The following is a 24,927-nucleotide window of genomic DNA, read 5'->3' as shown; positions in this document are numbered from 1 at the left end:
CCCCTCCAGGGGACATGTGGCAATGTCTGGAGACATTTTTGATTATCATGACTGGGAGCAGGGAAGTTACTGGCATCTAATGAGGAGAGACCAACGATGTTGCTAAACATCCTACAAAAAAGAATGATCCTGTCCAAAATGTCAGTGGTGCCAAGGTAGAGAAGCATCTGAGCATCTTCAGGTCTTGACGTGGATGTATACAGCATTTCTACCAGAAACCTTCCCCACCTCCCCAAAAGGGTCAGCGGCCTCCAAAGCCACCCAAACCTTGCTGGTCACGCCCCTGGCCTGCCCACCGCCGGCATGTGAGCTGTCCCGAGTGGAGACTCTACCTGGGTCCCACAGTATCCCCAACGCCAAGCCAGGGTGGGCAGGTAGGTTCTCAGGAAACCCTTGGTGCAGCAAGTAATGAATGAACACCTCTAAGACTGAGTCTCTCAGATTCTATTCGCAGTCTCCAGATTCTGTTGTGAAAGGCCAAAGTTTCTAAAATCCTGCGTTTATGTTCATGAAAAAGCGCTTCCACTTCTCAAAGTTTACCATTCCAACTCCAACGAGTCCTTGACTCTTTACCTCCCGGGGCGTCGGCGGGGGCCGCCTGGCAGTTCGGGACGCCTCAGCCCCGTCCCCGCCCCGGGCCGCGTCCCGGCCGCGCTGGGCGCCACTCCCCTCCCGGGCCCCGGCCCCTCACCTGGCCGCCTGCATGAGCGCGCTCCAGCCGTAGTGGTTGCGGCTGTTGACCGAGGCTCCGCGGCGCAGCAGGAAGCGCACCAGCGGTTCGTGGCCCCCGGCCGCGGCGAACTGCAGCGCCGTGTTGCCCGCCTCGTCGGAGCAGTCCACCGGCACGGGCGCTCCGGCCGCCGCCGCCCCGGGCCCGGTTGCCTCGGCCCCCGCCGGCTCCGCGGCCGCCTCAGGCTCCGCGCCGCGCTCGGCCGGTTCCGCCGTCCCCGGCTCCAGCAGCCGCCGCGCCGTCTCCGTGTCGCCCTGGTCGCAGGCGCGTAGCAGCAGCTGGAAGGCCGGGGGCAGCCCGCCCTCGCCCATCGCCGCCGCGCCCGACCGCCCTGCCGGCCGTGCCGGCTCCGCCCCCGGATACCGCGCGCCGCCGCCCCCTTCCGCCCGCCCGCGCGGCGCGCCTACTGTGTGCGGGCGCGCGCCGGGCCGGGGCCGCGCCCACTGAGGCAGCTCCCGCGAAGCTCCGAGGAGCCTTCGGCGCCCGGCCCACCTCCGCCTTTCCGCCGCCGGCTCGCGGCTCTGTCGCGGCTCCGGGGACTTCCTGCCGGGGCGGCGACCCCAGCGCCTCCACACGCTGCGGCCCGGGACCTCTGGGCCGGGGTCCGAGTCCACAGCCGCGCGAGCCTTGACTTGACCGGCGTGCTCCGCTGACCCCGCTCCCCGAGCCCGCGCACTGAACTGGCGCTTCCTAAGTAGCTGTGGGCTGAAATAAGAGACGGACGGGTCCAGTCTCTCCTCCCGCAAGGTCCCGCGGGCCCTTGGTGCCGGTCCTTCGTCTAGGCCGGGCCGCCGGGTGCGAGCCCTTCTGTACGTGTCACCTGTCTCTATCAGCGGCCCTTGGAGGGTGGCCCACACACCGCGGCATCGGCACCAACTGCAGCTCTGTACAAACGCAGATTTTCAGGCCGCACCCCAGACCTCCTGAGTCAGAAACTCTGGGTGTGGGGCCGGCGACCTGTATTTTAACAAGCGCTCTCGGTGAATCTGATGCCCGCTGAAGCGGGAGACCCACTGTGGGCTCCTCACAGCAGACCTGCCACCAGCGAGGGCGCGGATGATCCTCCCCAAGTTACAGAGGAGGCCACTGGGGCTTAAAGAGGTCGTGTCTTGCCAAAGACTACACAGCTATGCTGCAGGAGAGATGCTGCAAGACACAAAATCTCTGTGAAAATGAAAACTCAGTGGGAAGAGGCAGGCTGTAAATACACAAACAAGTAAGTAACTTGTATGTCACGTGGTGATGAGTGCTATTAAAACAATAAATAGAACGTAACATAAATCCAGGTAAATGGGATAGAGGGTGAGTTGTCATAACAGGGTGGGCACTGAAAACGTGACATTTGCAGAGACCTGAAGGAGCTGAGAAAGCAAGCCATGCTGATGTGGGAGCAGAGCAATCCAGACAGAGGGACAGAGGAAGGTTCTCACAAGAGCAGCCCTGCCTGTCTATGGCTCGAGTTGTGCCACCTGCCCATTGTGGTAACATTAACACTCTGATACGGGGTAATTGGTTTCCATAGACTGAGCTGTGACCCCAAAGTCTAATAAAATCCTAGACATACAGTACGTGCTCAATACATGATTGTTAAATGACTAGGTCTCATGTATATAGAATTATAATACAGAGCAAAACTTGATGAGGGCATGAGGAAGGGATGAGAGTCTTGGCTTTGGCAGATCAGAGATGTAACCGTGTCCTTAGGATCTGGGCCAGCGGGCCTGGAAGAGAAGTCCTTCTAGGCAAAGTGTAAACAGTGAGAGTCTCGAAAGTACAAGGGGCTCAGACTGCAAAGGGCTTCAGTGCCAGGATGAAGACTGTGGGATTTACTCTGTGAACAATGGGGAGCCATGGAGAATATTTGAGCAGGTGAGGTACAGGTCTAGAGCTAGTCTAGTCACTCAGGGCCAATGCTTGAGGTGCTACACTCTCACTCACTTCCAGATTTGGTCCTGTTCCCCACCATGGAGGTGAGGACGACTTTCTTTTGAAGGTCTAATGAAGACATTAGTTTCCATGAAAATCCTGAATAATTGCACCTTTGTCTTGGTCTCTTCACTCAAGTATCTTTTCATGTACTTTTACTAACTAGTTTAATTATAAAAGTAATATAATTATAAAAGTAATATAAAAGCAAAAACTAAATTCCAACAGTACGAAAGGGCATAAGCAAAAGTAAAACCCCCTTTCTCTCCTCCACCACTCTCCCAGTCCTACTCCCCATAGGTAACCCATATTCACATTTATTTTATCTTTCCAAAAATATTCCACACATATACAAGCATGCACACATACATATAGGTATTATTCAGGCTACTTGATTGCAAACAGCAGAAAACCCTCCGAATAATCTAAGCAGAAAGAGGATTTAGTACAAGGTTCTTTCATAGTTCACAGATCCCATCAGGGCCAGAGAACCAGTTCTGAAGGCCTGGCAGCCAGGAACAATGCCCCAAATCATGCCACAGCTGCACTCTTTCCCTGCATGGAGTTGGCTCAGGCTCTTATTGGTGTCACTGGCTCCGGATTCAGAGCCTGGGATGGGAGTGTCTGATTGGCCCAACCTGGGTCATGTGCTCTGCCTGACTAAAAGGGAGGCTGGGAAAGTGAGTTGCTGGCATTTTCAGCATCTGGAACATTGGGAGCTAGGCTCTGCCCCAGAAAGTAGGGGACTGCCCAATGTGGGAAGGGGTTCAGATGCTGAGCAGTCAAAAAGGATAACAAACGTCTACTACAAAATATTCCCTCTAGACACCCTCTTTCTTTGGGGGAGCATTTCTCCTCCACCCACAGTTCTTGTGGTTCGGTGAGTAGTGCATGGCCAAGCCCATCTTGATTGACTTCAGCCCAGGATTTTTGCTGAAGCAATTAGGAACAAGGTCCTCTCTGCTGATGTTGTCAGCTGTCAGGATATCAGGATGTTGCAAACCAAATTGTTGCTCACTCTGCCACCACTTAAAGACAGCCTGCCTGAAAGTGAAGCCACAACAAAAGAAAGCAGCACCAAGTGATGGGTAAGAGATGGAGTCAGAAAATCTGCCGCCCCCGTCCCCGTTCTTTTTGGTCAGGTTTACTTTGAGCCGGGTTGTCATCACTTGCAACCCAAGTCTTAACAAATGAATAATTTACTTTTTTAAATGAATGGGTTCATAATATGCATACTATTCTCAATCATGATTTCTTTTCTTTTCTTTTTTTCCGTTTAACAGATGTCTCAGGCATCTTTCCATGTAGGTGACTATAGACTGCTACATTTTTTTGATAGTTGCATATAACACCATTCAGCTGATACAATGTAATTTGTTTAATCATTTTAAAATAAGGCACATTTAGCTTCTTTCCAGTTTTCTGCTATTGTAAAAAAACCTAGGCTGGGTGTGGTAGCTCATACCTGTAATCCTAGCACTTTGGGAGGCTGAAGCAAGAGGATTGCTTGAGGCCAGGAGTTTGAGACCATCCTGGGCAACATAGCAAGAGCCTGTCTCTACAAAAAATTTAAAAATTAGCCGGGTATGGTGCCACGCACCAGTAATCCCAGCTACTCAGAAGGCTGAAGCAGAAGGATCACTTGAGCCCAGTGTTAGGCTTGCTTAGGATGGGAACCCGAAAAGCATGTATAGGACAAAATGTGGTTAATGGAAGACTTAGATAGTGATCATAAAGCTTGTGAAACAATAACCGCAGGAGTCTGGAGGTTGTAAATGTAACCCTGACCACAGACAGTTGCGGTGATGCCAGCATTCCTATCCCCCCTGATAAGGACTAAGCTACCCCTGCCCCGTCTCTGCAGGATGAGACCAATGCAGGGTCCCAGAAATTGGTTGTTTGAAAAGAATTTATTACAGCAGCTGTTATGGCCCTGTTTCTCACTTCCCCCACCCCCGGAAAAACCCTCTATAAAACCCAAGGCTTTCCCCTCCCTCGGCATGGACGCTCTTTTTGGCCTCCACCCATCTGCACCAGATGCTCAAATAAACAGTGTTTTGTTACACCTGAGGCTTCGTGTGTCTCCCTCTCAGCTCCAGACCTAACACCCAGGAACTCGAGAATTCGAGGTTACAGTGAGCTGTGATGTGATCACACCAACTTTACTCCAGCCTGGGTGAGAGTGAGACCTTGTCTCGAAAAAGAAAAAGAAAAGAAAAAAAAAAAAATCCCGGATTGGACAGTACTTGTAGCAGCCAGGATCCTGGCAGGGAACAGATGGTACACTTGGCTGAGGAACTCAGGAATGTTTACCAAAGGACTATTTACAGAAGTGTGGACAGGATTTACTAAGAGCCACAAGGGGTGGTACAGTACTCTAGGGCTGGTAACAGTAGGAGCTATTAGCACCCCAGGCCTGAAGGAGAGAAAGGGGAGAGCAGTTACTGGAAGTCTGCAAGAGGAAAAACAGCAAAGTTACTAGACCGGAGCAGTAGCCTTTAATAGAGAGACACAGCTCAGTAGGGAGCTATCCCCAGAGGAACATAAACCTCTGACTTCACCCCTCCTCTTGCCCTCCTCTGACCTCCTCCTGTCAGAGCTCCTCATTGGCAAACCCAACTGGAAGCCAGAGGCTTGGAGTCTGCAGATGGAGTCCATGGAGTCGGTCTCCCAGGGTGTGGAACAGGGTGAAAAGACACAGTGGTGCAGTGGAAAATGTCTTGCACCTGGCTGCTCACCGTGTGGTCCTTGGACCAGCAACATTGTATCACCTGGGAACTTCTTAGAACTATAGCATCTGGGGCCCACCCTAGACCTATTAAACCAGAATCTGCATTTCAACAGGATTCCCAGGTGACTCATGCACATTGAAGTTTGTGAGGCATGGATCCAGCACATCTTTGTACATATATGTCTTATGCAAATATATCTATAGTCTTTTTATTTATGAATTCTCTTCCAGCACTTTTCTTTCATTGATCCCTGGGTTGGTTTGGGTCCCCTGAGAATCAGATGCCTAGATGTTGTTGTTTTTGTTTTTTTCTGGGAAAAATGCCTACAAAGGATAAAGAGGAAAGTTGGAAGAAAAGGGAAGGGGAGCCTTCAGACCATGATGCAGGTTGGACACCTGAGGAAGGGGTGTGGGAAATGAGGAGGCTTGGATGGGAGGAGCTTCAGACTGCAGTGCTGTCTCAGCCAGGCCCATGGGGAGTCCCCAAGGAAAGGTTGCTTGCTAAGATGTTCTGCATCAGGCAGAAATGGCCAGGTTCTTGTACCCCCACCATGCTTGGTCACTGACTGGAATAAGCCAGAGGATACCACAGGGGACCTGAAGGCATAGCAGCTGGAGGCTCTCGGTCAGCTGTATTTCCCCCAGCAGGTTCTCATGAAGGGTGATCTGGGTGGTGCACTTCCATTGCCAACACAATCTTTATTCAACCAGCATTTATTGAGTACCTTCTGAGTGCCAAGTATTATGTATGTCAAGTGGCAGGAACACAGCCTCTGGCTCCCAAGGAATCCCACACGTGTCAGACCATTTTGTGTTGCTATAAAGGAAATGCCTGAGGCTAGGTAATTTATAAAGAGGTTTATTTGGCTCATGGTTCTGTAGGCTGTACAAGAAACATGGTTCAGCATCTGCTTCTGGTGAAGGCTTCAGGGAGCTTCCAATCCAGGAGGAAGGTGAAGTGGGAGCAGGTGTGTCACATGGTGAGAGAGAGAAAGAGAAGGGGAGGTTACGGTGCCAGGCTCCTTTAAACAACCAGCACTTTCATGAACTAACAAAGTGAGAACTTGCTCATTATAGCATGGGCATCAAGCCATTCATGAGGGATCTGCCCCCATGACCCACACACCTCCCACCAGGCACCCCCTTCAACAGTGGGGATCGAATTTCAACATGAAATTTGGAGGGGCCAAATATCCAAACCATATCACCACATGATTAGAGAACAGGGTGGTTTCCTCTCTTTAGAAAAAGAGGGGAAACACATTGGAGGGAGATAATGTAGGGACGGATAAGGCAGAAAAGGAAGGTCGAGAGAGCCCAAGTGCAGCCATTTTGGCCGATATTAGACCCTAATCACCCTGAACAAGGAAGTCACCAGCATGTCACCGGCCTGGGACCATCCGAGGATGGATGAATTACTAAGCCAGATGCATTACAAACTGTTTGTGCTTACCTTTCTGTGACAGCAGTTTATGATTAACCTTTATGGCCTGACCTCAAGACAATGCCCGTCACATACAGCTGTTTCCTAACAGGGTTTTTGAACATGTGGAAACATTACCATTGTCCATAAGGCAATCTCCCTGCTCAGGAGAGGACCCTTATTCTGTCTGTGGAGTAGGGTTTATTGTCTGTTTCTCTTTCTGAATAAACTTTCTGTTGCTCATTGGCTTCCCCTCGAATTCTTTCCTGTGCAAAGCCAAGAACTCACTTGGCAAATTCTTTCCTTCCTTCACGGAAGCACTCCCCTGCATTAGAGAGAGCAGGAGGACAGGGAGACCATACAATGGATTAGGCAGGAGGTAAGGAAAGCTTAGAAGTAAGATAATCTCTAAAGAGTACAGAATTTTCTTTTAAACATCTAACTTTTTTGCCTAATAAGGTAGTGATGTTTATTGTAAAGAATTCTGAGGTTGTGGGAATATAGAATGCAAGCTCCTTGAAATCAGTGGCTTTGGGCATTGTTTACCATTGTATCCCCAGCATCTAGCATACTGCCTGCCACATAGTAGGTGATCAGTAAATATTTGTTGAAGAAATGGATAAATTGAATGAAAGCGAAAGGACTACAGAATCTCATTCAACAGAAATAGATATAATACAATTAATTGTTTGGTAAATATTCCTTCAACTTTTTCCCTTTGCATATGTTAAAATATATTATTTTACCAAGTAGTATCATACTATCTATACAGCTCTATGACTTGCCTTTCTTGACTACAATGCATCTTGAACACATTTGTATGTTAAACACCTAGAATTAGCTCATGCTTGTTAATGGTACTGTGGTATATTATGTTATTGTATGGGTGTGCAATACTCTATTTATAATTTCCTATTAATGGACATTTGGGTTGTTTCCAGCCTTTTGCTTTTATATACAGTACTGCAATAAGCTTCTTTGTGTGCATGTTTTTTGAGCACTTGTGAGTCTGTTTTTGTTGGATAAATTCCTAGAGGCGGAACTGCAGAATCAAAAGGATGTTAATATTAACATTCTTAATAAATGTTGCCTAATTGCTTTCTAAAAGGTTATACCAGTTTGCATTCCTACCAACAGTGTGTGAGAGTGCATTTATTCATACATCTTTGCCAACACTGGAATTAATAACCTTTTTAATCTTTGCCAATCTGATAGGTGAAAAAATATTTCAGAGTAAGTTTAAATTTGCATACATTTTAGAGAAATTGAGCATATTTTTATACATTTGTAGACCACTTGTATCCTTTTTGGAGAGAACTATGTATTCAAATTCTTTGACCATTTATATTTCTGTTTGTTCTTTTTATTTCCTATTGATTCATATACTGAGTAAATGTCATTTGCAAATATCTCTTTCTGATTTGTCTTTTGACTTTGTATTATTTTTGGAAGTCTTACAGAATTAAAAAATTTTTAAATAGTCAAATTTGCAAATATTTTTCATAGTGGCCTCGGGGTTTTTTCATCTAGTACTTTCATTGTTGGATTCTTTCCTTCCTTCCTTCCTTCCTTCTTTCTTTCCTTCCTTCCTTTCTTCTTTCTTTCCTTCCTTCCATCCTTCCTTCCTTCCTTCTCTCTCTCTCTCTCTCTCTTTATTTTTACTTTGGCATCTTTAGATCATTTGGATTCTATTTTGGTGTAAGTTGTGAGGTTGGGATTTAATTTTATTTTTTCCAAATGGTTATCAAGTTGTGCCAATTATTGTTTGAATCAGCCCTCCGTTCCCCATTAATGTTTGAAATACCACATCTACCATATATCATATTAAACTCTAAAAGGAATGTAATGACCCCCATGAAGAGAGCTAATATGAAAAATCAAAAAGCCTTCTAGAGAAATCTACCTTGTTGGTTGAACAGCCATTGATATGAGATTGTAAGTCAGTGAACAGATAAGCCTCCTAAAACTAGCAACAACCCAAGGAAAGGACCAGGTACACAGTTTGAGAAGAGGTGCAAAAACAATTAAGGTTCCAGCTAAACTTGCCCTCTAAGGATGTCAACTCATCATCATTAATAACACTTAAATAGTGCTTACTGTGGGCAGTGACCATTCTTAGTGTGTTACCTCCATTGAAAAGATACTGAAATTCTAACAAGCTCCCAGGTGGTACCAATGCTTCTGGTCTAAGTGCCACACCTCAAGAATCAAGGTGCTGGACATCTTCCATTTATTTGCCTTTCCACTCTGTTTTGTGCCCAGAGAGGCTGACTGTATGGATTGTATCACTCAATTCTCCCAACAACCCTACTCAGTCAGTACTCTTATTATCATCACCATTTTATAAATGAGCAAATCGAGTCCAGAGAAGTTAAGTAACTTGCCCAAAGCCACACAGTAATCTATGCTGGGGCTGGGGTTTGAACTCCGGCAAGTAGGCTCCAAGGTTGTGCTCCTACCCCCTAAGCTAAGTTGCCTTTTAATCTCATAGCAGCCTGGACACAGTGAATGGTGAGGTGGGAAATCCTGGACTGGGAGTCAGGAGACCCAGATACAAATCCTTGCTCTGCACTTGCATGTTGTGTAACCTTGGATACAACATCCAAGAAATGTAACCTTTACTTCCCTGAACCTACGTTTTCTTATCTGTCTACCTTGCAAGGTTGTCATAAGGGTGAAATGAGATAGTATGTGAAGATTAAATCTAGCAGTTTACAGCAAACAGTTGGTGCTCAATAAACAATAGCTTTTATCTGTTACCTGGGGCTTGAACCCATGTCTTTTAAGGCCTGATTCCATTGCTCTGTTTTCTGCAACTGAAGCATTACAATCTGGCAAGCCAATCCAAGACATTGTGAATTGTAATCCTTGTCTGTTTTCTAATCTGACCACAGATCTTAAATGTGTTGGTGTCTGGACAGAGGCCAAAATCCTAATGCCAGGCCTTTCTATCATACCTGCCTTCTGACTCTGTTCTGTGAGGGAAGCAGGTGGGGCCCTGAGCACTGTGGGTGGAACTACCTCCCTCGAGTGTAATTGCCACAGCAGGTTGTCCTGGGTGGGAGCTGCTTTGCATGGTTCACCCAAACCCACTCCCCTCCTGAAGCCTTGGGGAGATTTCCTCCAGGGATGCCAATAACCTGAGGTTGTGTGGTTAGATTCTAACTCTACCTGGGCCATCAAGTTGTTCAAGATCCTCCCCCCAGCCTATATATCAGACTCCCTATCTGTAAAATGAGAGAGTTGGACCAGATTTATGCTTCTTGAACTTTTTTTACTTTTAAAATTTTGTTTATTTATTTATTTATTTTGAGACAGGGTCTTGCTCTGTCACCTGAGTTAGAGTGCAGTGGCATCATCATAGCTCACTGCAACCTCAAACTCCTGGACTGAAGCAATCCTCCTACCTAAGCTTCCTGAGTAGCTGGGACTACAGGTGTGCACCACCATGCCCAGCTAATTTTTCTATTTTTTGTAGAGACAGGATCTTACTATGTTGCCCAGGCTGGCCTCAAACTCCTGACTTTAAGTGATCCTTCTGACTCAGCCTCCCAAAAAGCTAGGGTTACAGGTGTGAGCCACTGCACCCAGCCTTCCTAAACTTTTTGACCTGTGGTCTCTTTGAGAATATTTGATAAAAAGTTCGGACCAACTTCCCGTAGTAAAACAAACAATAACAAAAAATATGGCTTATACTCTGTCCTTCTACAGAGAATGCAAAATGATTCTTTTCCCTTTGCTAGTCACCAGCAGAGGGAGTTCCAGATTAACCTAAGATATGATTTCAAATCTCTGATACCACTTTAGCATTCAGGCATCAGTGTAAACATTACTTCCTTAGAGAAGTTTTGCAAAACCCCTAAACTAAATCAGGTTCTACTATTCTAAGCACTGTTAGCACCCTGTAATTCTTCTTCAGAACACTTATCACAACTCTAATAAGTTATCTTTTTAATATTTGTCTACTCCATTAGACTCTAAGCACCATGATGTCAAAAATATGTCTTGTGACACCCCTAGTCTTGGCCCTGTTAAATATTTCCAGCACCCTAGTGGCTCCCTCATTCCCTGAAGGCCTTGGGTATTTAACACGAATGGATGGCCTGAGGTGTGTGATCATATGATCTGTGTGTGCCTGTGTTTTCCTGAGGGGACAGACAGTTCATTCCTTTGATCAGTTTCTTGGAGGCATCTGTAAAGTAAGGAATAGGAAACACAGCTAAGGACAAATAGGGAGCCAGGCGAGGCTTTGCTACTCGAGGGCCCCAAACAGTATGGCAGAGGGTGGGCCTGCAGGAGTCTGAGACAGCCTGGTGTCTATTGGCCTCATTGCACCTCGGTCTCCTATCGGTAAAATGGAGTTGGTCATCCTTCTGTTGGACTGCGTAAAGATCAGATGAGATAATGGCAGTTAAATTCGTAGCACCCTGCAGGGTGCACCCAGCCAACTTTTCTTGAGTGCTTACGACGTGCCAGGCCCCGGGCTAAGGGTTTACGGGCCGTTACCTCCTTAATAATGCGCAGCAGCCCTAGAGGGAAGGTGCGAGTCTCAGGCAGCGCGCGTGGGTCCCCGTGGAACCAGCCACCCTGCCGCACGGGGGTGCTGTGCCCGCGCGGGCCGGCGGCGGGGCGGGCCGGGGGCGGCGCGCAGGTGGGGCGGGCCGGGGGCGGGGCGGCGCCGCGGTTCCGGGATCCGGGTCCCGGTCTCCGCCGCGGCCTCCGGGCGCCGACCACTGGCCGCAGCTGGCGGGCGCATGTTGGGGCGCGCGGCGCGGAGGCGCTGCCCGCGGGGGCTGCGGCGCGGCCGGGAGGCGCTGCTGGTGTTGCTGGCGCTGCTGGCGCTGGCCGGACTGGGCTCGGTGCTGCGCGCGCGGCGCGGGGCCAGGGCCGTCGAGCCGGGACCCCTGCGCACGCCGCGCTCCGGGCGGCGGGAGCCGGTCCTGCAGCGCCCGCCGGTGCCCGCGGACGCGCTGGGCGCGCGGGGCGAGGCGGTGCGGCTGCAGCTGCAGGGCGAGGAGCTGCGGCTGCAGGAGGAGAGCGTGCGGCTGCATCAGATCAACATCTACCTCAGCGACCGCATCTCGCTGCACCGCCGCCTGCCCGAGCGCTGGAACCCGCTGTGAGTCCACAGGTGGCCCCGGGCCTCCGTATCTCCTTCACACAAGTGGCAGGGGGATACGAGGGGGTCTCGCGTCTTATTGGATCTTTCTCGGAAGAAGGCAGTGTGAGGGTTCAGAAAGGGGGCGGGGAGGCAAGGAAGTTAAAAAAATGAAAATAGAAAAAAATCCCAGCAATTGACGAGTCTGTTACTAGGTAGTCTCAGTTGCCTCCTCCTTGAGAAGTTGTCATTCTGCTGTGAAAACAGTGGGGATCGGGGCTAAGCAGATAGTTTTAAGGCGAAGACCCCACAGCACCCACAGGACAGCTGTGCTCTGTCTGCAGTGGAGAATGACTCCTCGGGGCGGGGACAGGGTCAGTTCTTTCATCCGTGTGTGCCAGGGCCCCAGGAACCAACAGGATGGGAGGGAGTGCCACAGGTGAGGTGAAGGCGGGTGTGAGGCAGAGAGCCTTCTTGCCCTGTTCCTGGGTGTTGGGTTTCTGGGCTTTGGGTGGAGGAAGGTGTGATGGAGGGAGGGTGGGAAGGACTCCTGGACTCCCCTGGGTGGTGCAGGACTGGAGCCAGGTCAGAGGGCTAGTTCCTGTTGGAACTGCCGTTGGGCGGGTGGTGCCCCCTGCCTAGGTGAGCAGCAAGGGCACAAGCTGGCAGTAGGAGGAAGGCGAGGTGGCTGCCGCCACCTCTGCTGCCAGGTCTCTTGGCCTTCTCTCTCCTTTCCTCTGAGGTAAGGGGGATCTCCCTGGGCCCCACATGAGCCCCCTCCTTCCAGACTTTGAAGAAAAGAGGGCCCAGAGAGCAGGCCCCTGCTGGAGCCTGTGGGAGCAGCCTGCTGTGTGCACCAGGCACTTGCCACCCCTTGTCCCTCCGTGGCATTCCTGCTTTACAGGTGTGCATGTAGGTTCAGAGAAGACAGATGACTCACCCAAGGCCACACAGCTGGAAAGTGGTGGAACTGGCATTGGGGGAATGTGGCCTTCCTGGTCCCCTTGGGACCATACTGATCTCAGGATTTTAGGGGCCTGCTCCAGAATGAGGAGGCCCCACCTCTGCTCCAAAGTTTGGGTGGACTTGGACTTCATTGTTCTCCCTATTTTGGGGGATCTCCTCATGCCTAGCCCCATGCTTCTGCCTGAGGTATTTTTCAGTTAATGAAAACGTTGGAATTGGTGGCAGTTCTCCCACTCAGCCAGTTGGCTTGATGCCTGCTTAGCTCCTTGAAACCCAGGGGTGCTCACTGAGGCAAGGTCTAGGGGAGGCTTTCAGGTCAGACCCAGGGTTCAAGCCCAGCCTACATGAGATAAAATCCTGGCTCTTTTGCTCATCAGCTCTGTGATCTATTCAGCTTCTCAGAGCCCCGCTTCCCCTTCTGCAAAACAGGGATGGAGGCAGTGCCAGCAGGTGAGGTAAAAGGTGACTGGAAGGCCCTGTGTGAGGCAGAGAGCCTCCTGGCCATCTTCCTGGGTGTTGGGTTCCTGTTCTTTGGGTGGAGGAAGGCAGACTCCTAAAAGTGAGTGTCCGTGCATTCTACATGAGAGTAGAAAGAATACACTGTAGGAATTAATTCCTACAACACTAACACCTGGGAGCATACTGTGTACTCAGTTCTTATTAGTTTTTTCCCTTTTCCCTGTTGCCAAGAATATACAGGAAGTTGCTTTTGAGAGTCATTGGGGATTGGTTGTAAAGTTTGTTTTTTTTTTTCCTGGGTCCAACTTCCTTTATTGTCCCAGGTTGTGACTATCTCTTTGAAACACTGTGGAGGAGCTGTGGGGCGTATGGTATCCCGTTTCCATGGTGATATAGCTGCCCTGTGTCCTATCAGAATTTGCTCATGGATCCTGCTGTTGCATTGACCCGGGGAAGTTAATCCAAACCCAGCGTGCTAAGGAGTGTGACTGCCTCCTGCCTCTAATTCTGTAGCAAGGCTTGTTGGCTTATTCTTGCCCAGCGGAAGAGAAAGGTGAGCTTGAGCCGTGCGGGTCTCAGCGGGGCCAGGCTTTGAGGCATAACTTCTCTGTGGTCAGTAGGGCCAGGGCCTAGTGTGGAGTCTCACTTTTTATTACAGTTCATACCAGATGGGATGAGGAACAGATCAGGGTCTGGAGACTTAGCCTGAGAAATCAGAATGGCAGATTATGAGTTCACAGTACAAGGAGGGGTGGTCCCTTGGGAGTCTAGGGGTAGTTAGGATCCTTGAATGTTGCAGGGGGAGGGGCCTGAGGGAGCATCCAGTCTAACCAGAGAGGAAAAGCCATGCCCCTGGGCCACAGAGCAGATCTTTTATCTGTTCCTCCCTTCCTGGGTGGCGACAGTTATTTCTCTGTTTATTTTAATTATAAAAACAATACATGTTCACTCTAAAAATTTTAGCATGTACAGAAAAGCAGAAAAGAAAAAACCCAAATCACCAATAAACCTATTACCCAGGGAAGAACCATTGTTAACATTTAGCTGTGTATTCTTCTAATCTTTTCTAGGTAGAGAAATAGGTTTTGAAAAATATGCATGTAGATGTATGGGTAGAACATACTCAAACCTGAATGTGTATGTAGACCCATACTCATTTTTAATGTGTCTTTGCACTACAGTGCATAAACCTATTGCCAGAGGCAAGGAGTTAGAGATGACCAGGGGACCATTTGGTTTGGCTCCTCCTGGTGTCTGCAAGGCTTGGCACTGTGACTGCCCCCTTGGACAGGGCCAGACCAATAAAGAGACATTTCAGAGGGTTGACTCTAATTCTGTGAGATGCACTGTAGACCCTGCCCTTCTGTAAATCTGATAATTCACTTGCCAGTGGATTAGAGCACAGCTTTATTTCTATTAGTTACAGTACTGAGTTGAGGGGAAGGAGGATAATGACAAGGCATCCGTGCATGGTACATCAAGTATAGTTAGGGTTTGCAGCACTTTCATAAGTAGCATCTTGTTTGATCCTAGCAAGGAGGAGGAACTTTCACTCAAGTTCATAGCAAGCCAAAGTGGGGAGTCAGATAGCTGGGTTGTGGCCCTCGGGAACTTTAAAAAAAAATTGATACCAGGGACCTTTCCCAGAAGAGTTAAATCAGAATTTCCGTGGATAGGACCTAGGCTGAGTCTGCTGTAAAGCTGCTGGCCTAGAACCTGTGGATTTCTGACTCAGAAAATTTAGGGCAAGTGCTTTTGAGGGTGTGGGAGAATACCAGAATTAGACAAAGTAAGGATTAATAACAGGTCATGAGCGGTTAAAACCAGTGATGACATCACATTCAGTTGAGAGGTGTGTCAGGTGTGTCACAAAGAAATGGTTGCTAATAATGTCGTACCAAAATTTGCAAAAAAGTTCTCATTTTCATAGAAGCAGGGCCCTTAAGATGATCATTGAAGCGTCATTCTCATTTGCATTCTGGCCTATTTAGTAGGAGAGAAAAAGTGAAGTGGCAGTGCCCTCGGGGCTGTGCATTTCCCTAAGCACATCTATGGGACATCAGCCACTCTCTGCCTTGGCAGAAGAGCTGTGAATTCCTGGTCGGGAAAGCCTGGAGTTAATGCACCAGTGTTTGCATTTCTTGATTGCTTGCTCTGGTTTTAGCCTTGTTAATACTATAATTGCAGATGTGTGTGTCTGAGTTCAGGGAACAGGATTTGGGTGCTGGGGTGACAAAGAGTCTCAAAGTTCTAAACAGGTAAGTCAGCAATAGTTAGTGTGTCTTGCTAGGGTTGGCAGGAGGGAGTTGGTCAGGATTTCCTTTTCTGCAGAAAAGTAGTCTGTCTGTTCTCATAAGGACATTATCTTTGGAAAAACATCACACATGGTGTGGGTTTGCTTCCCCAACGAGGTTGAAAACTGTAGTGTTTTATTAATTCTTATTAGACCCCCTCTTGTGGTAGTCAGAGTGGTGTTCTTTCTTTGAGTTAGTACTTCAAATCCATAGAACATGTTCAATTTTGATGAGTATTTTCATGATACATTTTTCCATCCTTTTTCTTTTACTCATTCTGTGTCCATATGTTTTTGGTGTGTCTCTGAATAGTATATTGTTCCATCTTGTGCTGTCATAAAAAAAAAAAAATCCAGACTGACAATCACTGACTTTTAACTAGACAGTTATCTCCATTTATATTTATTGTGCCTCACAGATATTTTGGATTTTATTGTACCATCTTATTTTATGCTATTTGTTATGCTTTTCAAAATGTGTTTTTCCCATATTTTTTCCTATTGCTTTTTGAGTTGATAGAGGCTTTCACCCATTTCTTATTCCATTTTTCTCTCTTTACTAATTTAGCAGTTTTATTATCTATTTGTTTTTTCTCTTTTTTAGAAACGGGGTCTTGCTGTGTTACCCAGTCTGGAGTGCAGTGGTGTGACCACAGCTCACTGTAGCTTTGAACTCCTGGGCTCAAGTGATCATCCCAAGTAGCAAGGACTGTAGGCACTCACCAACACTCCTAGCTAATTTTTCTATTTTGTTGTAGAGATGGGGTCTCACTATGTTGCTCAGGCTGATCTCGGACTCCTGGCCTCAAGTAATACTCCTGCCTCGGTCTCCCAGAATGCTGGGATTACAGGCGTGAGCCAACTCTCCTGGCCTGTATTATCAATTTCTCATCTCTAGTGGTAAATTTTAAAATATGTATTTTAACTCAGTGAACACTAAAGGTAATTATTAACTGTGGCCCTTACATGCTTTAACATTGATCAGCTTCCCTCCCATTTTATTCCAGTATTTCAGTTCTGTCTTGCATTTTTTTTTTTTTTTTTTTTGAGAAAGAGTCTTGCTTTGTCGCCTGGGCTAGAGTGTCATGGTGTCAGCCTACCTAGCTCACAGCAACCTTAAACTCCTGGGCTCAAGCAATTCTCCTGCCTCAGCCTCCCGAGTTGCTGGGACTACAGGCACATGTCACCATGCCTGGCTAATTTTTTCTATTTTTAGTAGAGATGAGGTCTCGCTCTTGCTCAGGCTGGTCTCGAACTTCTGAGCTCGAGCAATCCTCCCACCTTGGCCTCCCAGAGTGCTAGGATTACAAGCGTGAGCCACTGCGCCAGCCCTGTCTTGCGTTTAAACCCATAAATTAAGACATTTTAAAAATGTAGTATTTGTTTGTTTAGATTTATCTACAAGGTTAACCATTTTCTCTGCTCACCGTTCTTTTCTAAGGCCTTTCTGGGATTCTTTTCCTTCTTCGTGGAATATATAATGTGTTAATTGCTGTAGAGAGGTCTATTATTGTAAACTCTTAGTTTTATTTATCTGAAAATATTTTTATTTTGCTCTTGTTCTTTTTTTTTTTTCCCAGAGGTAGGGTGTGTGCATGCATGCATGCGTGCGTGTGTGTGTATCCTTACACAGACCACATGGACTGAGAGCTGGGGAGGCGTGGTTCATGTGAGAGAAATCAAGGAGAAAGGAGGAAGGATCTAGGCAGGTTACACATACAAATATGTACATTACCATCTCCCTAGTCTGTTCTAGCAAAGGATATGAGTTTTTTTTTTAAGACACTATGTAGTAACCTTAATATAAAGATAAAAGAAGATGAGGAGGCATTTACTGCATCCATTTATCTATATCCATATAATATATAGACATGTACTCTACTAGTAGAGATTACTGTAGTCCCTACCCAGAGATTATAAAGGTTAGATGAAATAATGGCATGTAAAATGCTTAGCACAGTGCCTTTTATGTAGTAAGCACTCAGCAAGTGTTACTCCTATTACCAGGTAAGGTACAAGGTGTGCTGAAAATACAGAGACAAACACCACTCTGCCCCTGCCCTTACAAAGCATATGCAATATACCAGAAATTTAGGGAAATGATGGTTTACTATGATTTGGCATTAAATTCAGCTCTGAGCTTTTGTCCATAAGGCAAAAGTGGAGCCCTAGGTGATGCATAATTGTCCTTGTCTAATCAAAGGATGCACAGGTTTGTATTATGCCAGTCAGGAAAAGGAAGAGAGTATTTTTCCTGGATGCAGAGTCAGAGACATTTCAAAAGGATGTACAGACGGTCCCCGACTTAAGATGGTTCAACTTAAGATTTTTCAGTTTTATGATGGTACCATGCAACCCTTCTGTTTTTCACTGTCAGTACAGTATCCAATAAATTATATGTGATATTCAGCACTTTATTATAAAATAGGCTTTGTGTTAGGTGATTTTGCCCAACTGTAGGCTAATGGAAGCGTTCCGAACATGTTTAAGGTAGGCCAGGCTAAGCGATGATGTTCAATAGGTTAGGTACACTAAATGCATTTTCAACTTAGGATGTTTTCAGCTTATGCTGGGTTTATGGGGGCATAACCCCATCATAACTTGAGGAGCATCTGTATTGAACTTGATAAAGGAGAGTGCCTTTGTGAGATGTTTTAAGAAACAAACTAGGCCGAGAAAAAAGAAAATGGAAGAATATTAAATTATTGTTCAATGAGACCATTTGCAATAGGGAGCTAAAGAAATACGATCCAGCCTTTTAAAAATAATATTTCTTTATGATTATACAAATTATGCATATTCATTGTTGGATAATTTTAGAATCCAGAAAAATATAGAGCATTAAATAGAAATCAGCGATAATCCCACTTGTTAGAGATCACCATTGATAACATTTTTGGCATATTTCTTTCTACTGTTTATTGTTTATGGGTGAGCACACTCACATACACATTGTTGTTTCTAGAATTGGCTTCTTATAGATTTCTACTCTGCTTTTTTGATATAACATTATACTGTGACCATTCTTCTTAATCATTAAATAGTCTCTAAAAATGTGTTTTTGATGGCCATGTAGCATTTCTTCATGCAGCCGTGCTGTAACTGTTTCTTTCTTGCTGGACAAATTGTGTGCAGCTTTTTGCTATTATAAATAATGTTAACAAAAATAATTTTTGTAAGCCTCCTTCAGGGTATCTGATTATTACTTAGGCAAGAAATTCTTAGATATATTGATATGAGATCAAAGAGAAGATCATTTTAAAGCTCTGGATATGAATTGCCAATTGGCATCCAGCTTTCTTGTGATCTAGGTGACACAAATAAAGAACCCACCCCGACATTCTAGGACAGTGGCCTTAGGCCCTTGGTTTTCACAGAGCAGTGAGAACACATAAACAAAAAAAAACTGAAGAGGGGCTGATACATGGTTCTAACTCTGTTTGGTCAAGCAGAGAAGAAATAAATTTTAATCTAATACAGTAAGGATGTGATTTCAAATGTAAGGACAATTCTTTACATTGAATAAACTTCACTTTGAAAACTTTACTTTACCATCCTTATTTTTACTCATTTCTCTTTAAACCTATGCATGTTTGAAACTGAGTTTTAGCAGCATCTTTTTTTGTTTGTGTGTTTTGGAGACAGGGTCATGCTTTGTTGCTGTGGTTTGAGTGCAGTGGCATCATCATAGCTCACTGCAACCTCAAACTCCTGGGGTCAAGTGATCTTCCTGCGTCAGCCTCCTGAGTAGCTAGGACTATAGTCATGAGCCACCATACCTGACTAATTTTTAATTTAATTTAATTTAATTTAATCTAATTTTTTGTAGAGATGGAATCTTGCTATGCTGCCCAGGCTGGTCTCCAATTCCTGGCCTCAAGCAATCCTTCTGCCTTGGCCTCACAAAGTGCTGGGATTACAGGTGTGAGCTACCATGCCTGGCCTGCATCTTTTTTTAAAGGTTAAAAAAATCTTTATTTTAGGTTTCACTTTTTTTCATGTAGTATAAGTAATTCATTCTTTCTGTAGCTCCTAGTGGGCTACAACTTAGCACTATATAGCTTTTCTATGCATCCTGTCTAGTATGCAGGAGTTAAATAATCCAGACATTCTAATAAGTATTTTGACACATACATACACACATATGTTTTCCATTTACTATAACATATATTTTGGGGGGTGGCGCTGTTGGTAGACATGGGAAAGAATGAGATTGGGGAGGGCATTTGTAAGGGCCTTTAAGACTGAGTTACACATTTATAGATCTGAATTGGCTTGGCATTTGGGCACATCCTTTGAAATATTAAACTTTCTTTCTTCTTTTTGTATTAAACTTTTAATTTTGAAAAATTCAAACCTGTAGAAAATTTGCAAGAATAGCGTGACAAACTCCTGTAAATCCTCCACCTAAATCCACCCATTAATATTTTGCCCCATTTACTTAATCTTTCTCTTTCTATATGTCTACTATAATATTATACCCATTTGAGAGTAAGTTACAGAGATAACAGTTCTTTACCCATCCTTACTTCGCATGTATTTCCCAAGAACAAGGACATTCTCTCAGAATACCAAGATATATTATCAAACTGAGGAAATTGATACAATCTTGGATTTCTCCAGCCGTCCCAACTTTTAGAGCAACTTTTTTTCCTTCCTACTGAGGTGTCCAAGCAAGAATCAGTTGTGCCATGTGGTTGCCATGTCTCTTTAGGCTCCTTCACTCTGAACAGTCCCACAGCCTTCTGTGGTCTGGCACAGCATTGACGTTTTTTAAGAGTATAGGCACATTTATAGGTTTATAAAATGTCTTGCAGTTTGGGTTTGTCAGATAGTTTTCTTGTGATTTATTTCAAGGTATGTACTACCACAAAACTTAGTGGCTTACAACAACAATAAACACTGATTATTTTACATAGTTTCTGTGGGACAGGAATTCAGGAGTAGCTTAGTTGGGTGGTTCTGGCTTGGAGTCTCACTTGAGATCATAGCCAAAATGTTGCCTGGGGCTTTCGTTCTAGGAAGGTTTGACTGGGTCTGGAGTTCGGCTCATTCGCATGCTTGGAAACTTTGTGCTGGCTTTTGGCAGGAAGCCTCAGTTCCTTGCAGCATAGACACCTCCACAGGGCTGCTTGAGTCTCCTCACAACATGGCAGCTGGCTTTCCCAGAATGGATGATCCATTCCATTGAGGAAACAAAGAGGAAGCCTCGATGTCTTATGACCTAGTCTTGGAAGTCACATACTATCTCTCTTGTTGTTGTGGTTTTAAAATATATAAATTCTTTGATATCCTTCCCTTCAAGAAACAGAGCTGAATTCCCCTCCTCTTGAGTGTGGACCAGGCTCCCCACTGTGGAGCATAAAAACCTTTCTCAGAGTCAGTGCTATGTTAACTACTTCCACAAATTGAAAGCCCATGGCGTCTGAGGATTCAGCTCCCGGCTAGTTAGGTGCTGGTGGGGATGCCCTGTGGCTTCATGGTGCCGCATCTTTTGTGCTTCCAGCCTGGGCTGATTTTTTCTTGAGCGCCCAGAGTAGGACCTCCAGATGCATCCGGTATGAGAACATAAACGTGGCTGAGAAGAGCCAGCCCCTGTTGGAGACTCTCAGATAAATGACAGCAGAGCTAGGCTGCTGCCAGGGAGCCCCAGAGCTTGCTGCAGAAGCTGTCCTGGCATTAGGAAGAAGGAGCTGGAATCCCTTGGAAGACCCTGAGAGGGAGAAGAGAAATTGTCCATATCTTGGTAGGGGGAGGGCCGGATGGGAAGATGCGATAAAGGGATGTTTGTTTGGATTCCGGTGGCTCATCTGAGCCTTCTCTTGGATGGAAGGAACCTTATAACAAGATTCCTGGACCCAGAGATCTCAGCCCAGTACACACTAGCAAGTGCTCTGTGAACTGACCAAGTTACTCCACCTCTCTGAGCTTCGCCTTTAAAATTGGAAAAATAAATGCTAACATAAGGAGTGGTTTTGAGGTATTAATACAATGAAGTACTACATTTCATTGATCTTAAGACACATTTTTTTCCACATTTCAATATTTCTAAAATCAAGATATGTCTTAAAAATCACAACATCCTACTGTTATGATTGGCAGCATTTGTCCCTCTTATTGGTTCATTAAAGAATGTTGTGTCTTCCAACCCACAGCTGCTTAACTTTGATGAAAGATTATAGACTGAAGCTATGATAGCACTAAGGAATTGTAATTTCTAAAGATATGACAAGGATATTGTGCTTATTATAAAAAAGAATCCTTATCTGTTAGAGACTCATATTGAAATATTTACAGATGCTATGCTCTGCTGGATTTTCTTTAAAACTAATCTGGGATGGGGGAGTGGGTGTTGACATCGATGAATCAAGACTGACAGTGTATTAAGAATCATTGACACTGGGCAAAGGATGCCCAGTGGTTTCTTATTTGCTCTACTCTTTGTATGTTTGGAATTTTTCATAGTAAAATAAAAGGGGAAAAAACACCGGCTTTTCATGGTGCTGTGTCTCTTGTCATGCATGTCTCATCTTGAATGTCACCTTTTCAGGGAGGCCCCCCAGGATCACCTGTCCTGTAGTTGCCCCTCCCCTTTCCCACTCTCCTCCATAGCTGCTCTTTCATCACCCACCTTTATGTTCTTCACAGCACGGATCACTTTCTGTAATTACTGATTTGTTTACTTGATTCTTGTCCCCTCCAAATGTGAGCTCCGTGGCCTATCTGGTACACAGTATGCAATCAGGAAGTGTTTGGTGACTGGCTGACAAAGGGCCCACTGGCACCGGGTGGCACGTGGTAGACAGGCAGCAGGTGTCAGTGCCACCCCCTCCCGCCTCCTCTTGCATCTCCCTCCTGTGCTCTCTGATCTGTTGCTGAGCTTGTCCCCGAAGGCCTTGCCTTAGCTGCCCAGGGAGCCCGGCTGGTTCTCGGTATTTTACCCACTTTTTGGATACGGCCAGCCTTCGGCCAGCCCCCAGCACTCAAACTCTGGTCCTTCTGGTGTCCCTGTGGTACCTCTTGGGTTTTTGTTCCTCTCCCATCTTTCCGTCAACCACTTCCCATTGATGGTTTTCCAGTCAGTCCCGTGACACTGGGAGGTTGTCACAGGTCACTCAGAATTCTGTGTCAAACAGGGAACCCTCAGTGCAAAGGGACAGCAAATTCCACCGAACAAAGAGGGAGCTTACTGCCCCTGTCACTGCCAGTCAGGGCCCACCCCGCTGTGCAGCTGCCACATCGTGAAGCAGGGCGGCAGGAACACCAGGCGTCAGTGTCCTCCGCAGAGTCCTGCCTGGAATGTAGATAGAGTCTAGCCACAGTCCTAGTTTGTGCGTGCGGCACTCCACCTTTGTCAAGCCTGCTGGGTGCTGGGGGCAGGTAGGGAGAGGCCAGGGCACACGAGTAACCAGAGTACTGTGGTGGCACGAGCTGAGATGGAGCGGGCCGTGTGCCTGGAGCATTGAGGAGCCAGTAGCTGCCCGAGGTAGGTGGCCCCAGGGGAGAATAGGGTTGAGCTGCTCTTGAGAGACGACCGGGCATTTGCCAAGTGGAGAAGGGAGGAAAGGGCATTCCAGGCAGTGGGATTGGAGTGGAGGGGACAGAGAGAGGGCTGCTGGGGAGGGAGAAGTGGCAGTTTCCCTCCCTTCTGATTCTACCTGGTTTGTGTGTTCCTCAAGTCTAAAAAAAACTGCTTTAAAGTTTAAAACAACATCCCACAGTAAAAGCATGGTAGGTGTCATGGTTGAAACCTTTCTTAGAATCTGCTAGGGCTCCTAGTAGCACACAGGGATGCTCTGGAAGATCCTCTGGCACATTATTTCCTGTTCCCCAGGGGACCTTGTCCCCTTCTTTGCTCTGTCCCCAGCACTCACTTGGGTCGGGTTCTCAATTCCTGAAGTTGTGTTGTCTTTGCAGGTGCAAAGAGAAGAAATATGATTATGATAATCTGCCCACGACATCTGTTGTCATAGCGTTTTATAATGAAGCCTGGTCAACTCTCCTTCGGACAGTTTACAGTGTCCTCGAGACGTCCCCGGACATGCTGCTGGAAGAAGTTATCCTGGTGGATGACTACAGTGATAGAGGTGAGCCCCCAGCCCGGGCTCTTGGAGGAGCCTGTTCTTCTGTGGCAGTGTCTGGGAGGTGAGAGTGACATGCGGCAGGGGTGGGATAGGCCCGGTAAGGACAGGCTTCCTGCGTCCGCCTGTGCCCGATGAAGCTCTCTGGGACAGCAGCCCGGGCCCAGAAACAGCAAGTGCCGGAGCAGGAATGAGCAGGGCATTCTCTGGGGCCGACCATCAGATGGGGAGGGGTGATATGGGAGTGGAGTTGCAGGGTGGGCAGGGCCAGATCTGACAGAAGCTCGGAGGCCACCAGAAGGAGTTGAGGCTTAAATGTGAGCCTGACAGGGAGCTGTCAGAAGGCCTGAGGGGGACAAGAAGGACCAGGTCCATCCGAGGAGGTCACTGGGCCTGCAGTGTGGAGAACGGCTGATGGCAGAAGTGGGCCCAGGCGAGGATGCCAGCGGGGAGGGTGGGGGCTTCTGTGGTGCCCATGTGCAGTGGAGCCCTGGCTTGGCTGGCGTTGGTGGTGTCGATGGAGTGGCATCAGCCGTGACTCTGGGACTAGCTGAAGTGAGGCAGCTAAGCTTAACCGAGGGCAAGTGTCAAGGCTGCAGCAACAGGTAGCACTGTGGGCTTAGTTGCCAGAGCACATCTCAAACCAAATGACCATCCCTGGGCCACCCCAGGGAAACAACCATTGCTTACTGGGCACCTGCTGCTTCGGGCAGTGTGTCTGCTCTGGCTGACTTCAGCACTGGCCTGTGTGTGTTCTAATTGGTGTGTGTTCTAATTGGTGTGTGAGTTGGGCTATTCTTGCAGAGACTCAAAATAACAGTGATCACACGAGGTAGAAACAGATCTCCCACATCACAGATCTGCTGTGCTAGTCTAGGACGGGCATGGCGGCTCCACGTGGTAGGGGACTCGACTCCTGTGCCATGGTTCCACCTTCTCCAGGATGCCTTGCTGCCTCGGTCCACGTGGTCCAGGCTGGTTTTCCTCCTCCTGTGCACCCTCGTCAGCCAGAGGGCTTAAAGGGGAAGGGGAGTGATACCCTTTCTCTGGGGGCACACCTGGAAGTTCCCCTTCCCTCCCACTGAGCAGAGCATGGCTGCCTGGGAGGCTGGGGGATGTGGCCTTTATCCTGGTTGCATGTGCCCAGCTGTGGATCATGGGCAGAGTGGGTTTTGGGCACAAGCAGTGGTCTCCATGGCAAGCGTGCAAGCCAGGCTGGG

General features: G+C 47.1%; 2 protein-coding genes across 3 annotated transcripts in view; one reads left to right on the top strand and one right to left on the bottom strand.

Annotated features, from left to right (window-relative positions):
• ANKS6 (ankyrin repeat and sterile alpha motif domain containing 6) overlaps positions 1–1,041 on the bottom strand; it is a 56,785-nt gene extending 55,744 nt beyond the window's left edge. Inside the window, exon 1 of the mRNA XM_045563006.1 lies at positions 692–1,041. Coding sequence (XP_045418962.1) covers positions 692–1,041 — 350 coding nt within the window. The remainder of the gene's footprint in view (positions 1–691) is intronic.
• A 146-nt stretch (positions 1,042–1,187) lies between these two features.
• Positions 1,188–24,927, top strand: part of GALNT12 (polypeptide N-acetylgalactosaminyltransferase 12) — a 45,014-nt gene continuing 21,274 nt past the window's right edge. The window contains exons 1-2 of one of the 2 annotated variants that reach the window (XM_045562566.1): positions 1,188–1,946; positions 23,544–23,713. In XM_045562566.1, the coding sequence (XP_045418522.1) occupies positions 1,903–1,946; positions 23,544–23,713 (214 nt within the window). In that variant the 5' untranslated portion in view covers positions 1,188–1,902. Of the gene's footprint in view, positions 1,947–11,564; positions 11,930–23,543; positions 23,714–24,927 lie in introns of those variants that run through there. The other variant, XM_045562565.1, reaches the window with a different exon arrangement.

Source organism: Lemur catta, chromosome 10 (genome assembly GCF_020740605.2).
Source record: "Lemur catta isolate mLemCat1 chromosome 10, mLemCat1.pri, whole genome shotgun sequence".
Lineage (NCBI taxonomy): Eukaryota > Metazoa > Chordata > Mammalia > Primates > Lemuridae > Lemur > Lemur catta.
The sequence above is the reverse complement of the archived record's forward strand: the minus strand, read 5'-3'. Positions and strand labels throughout refer to the sequence as shown.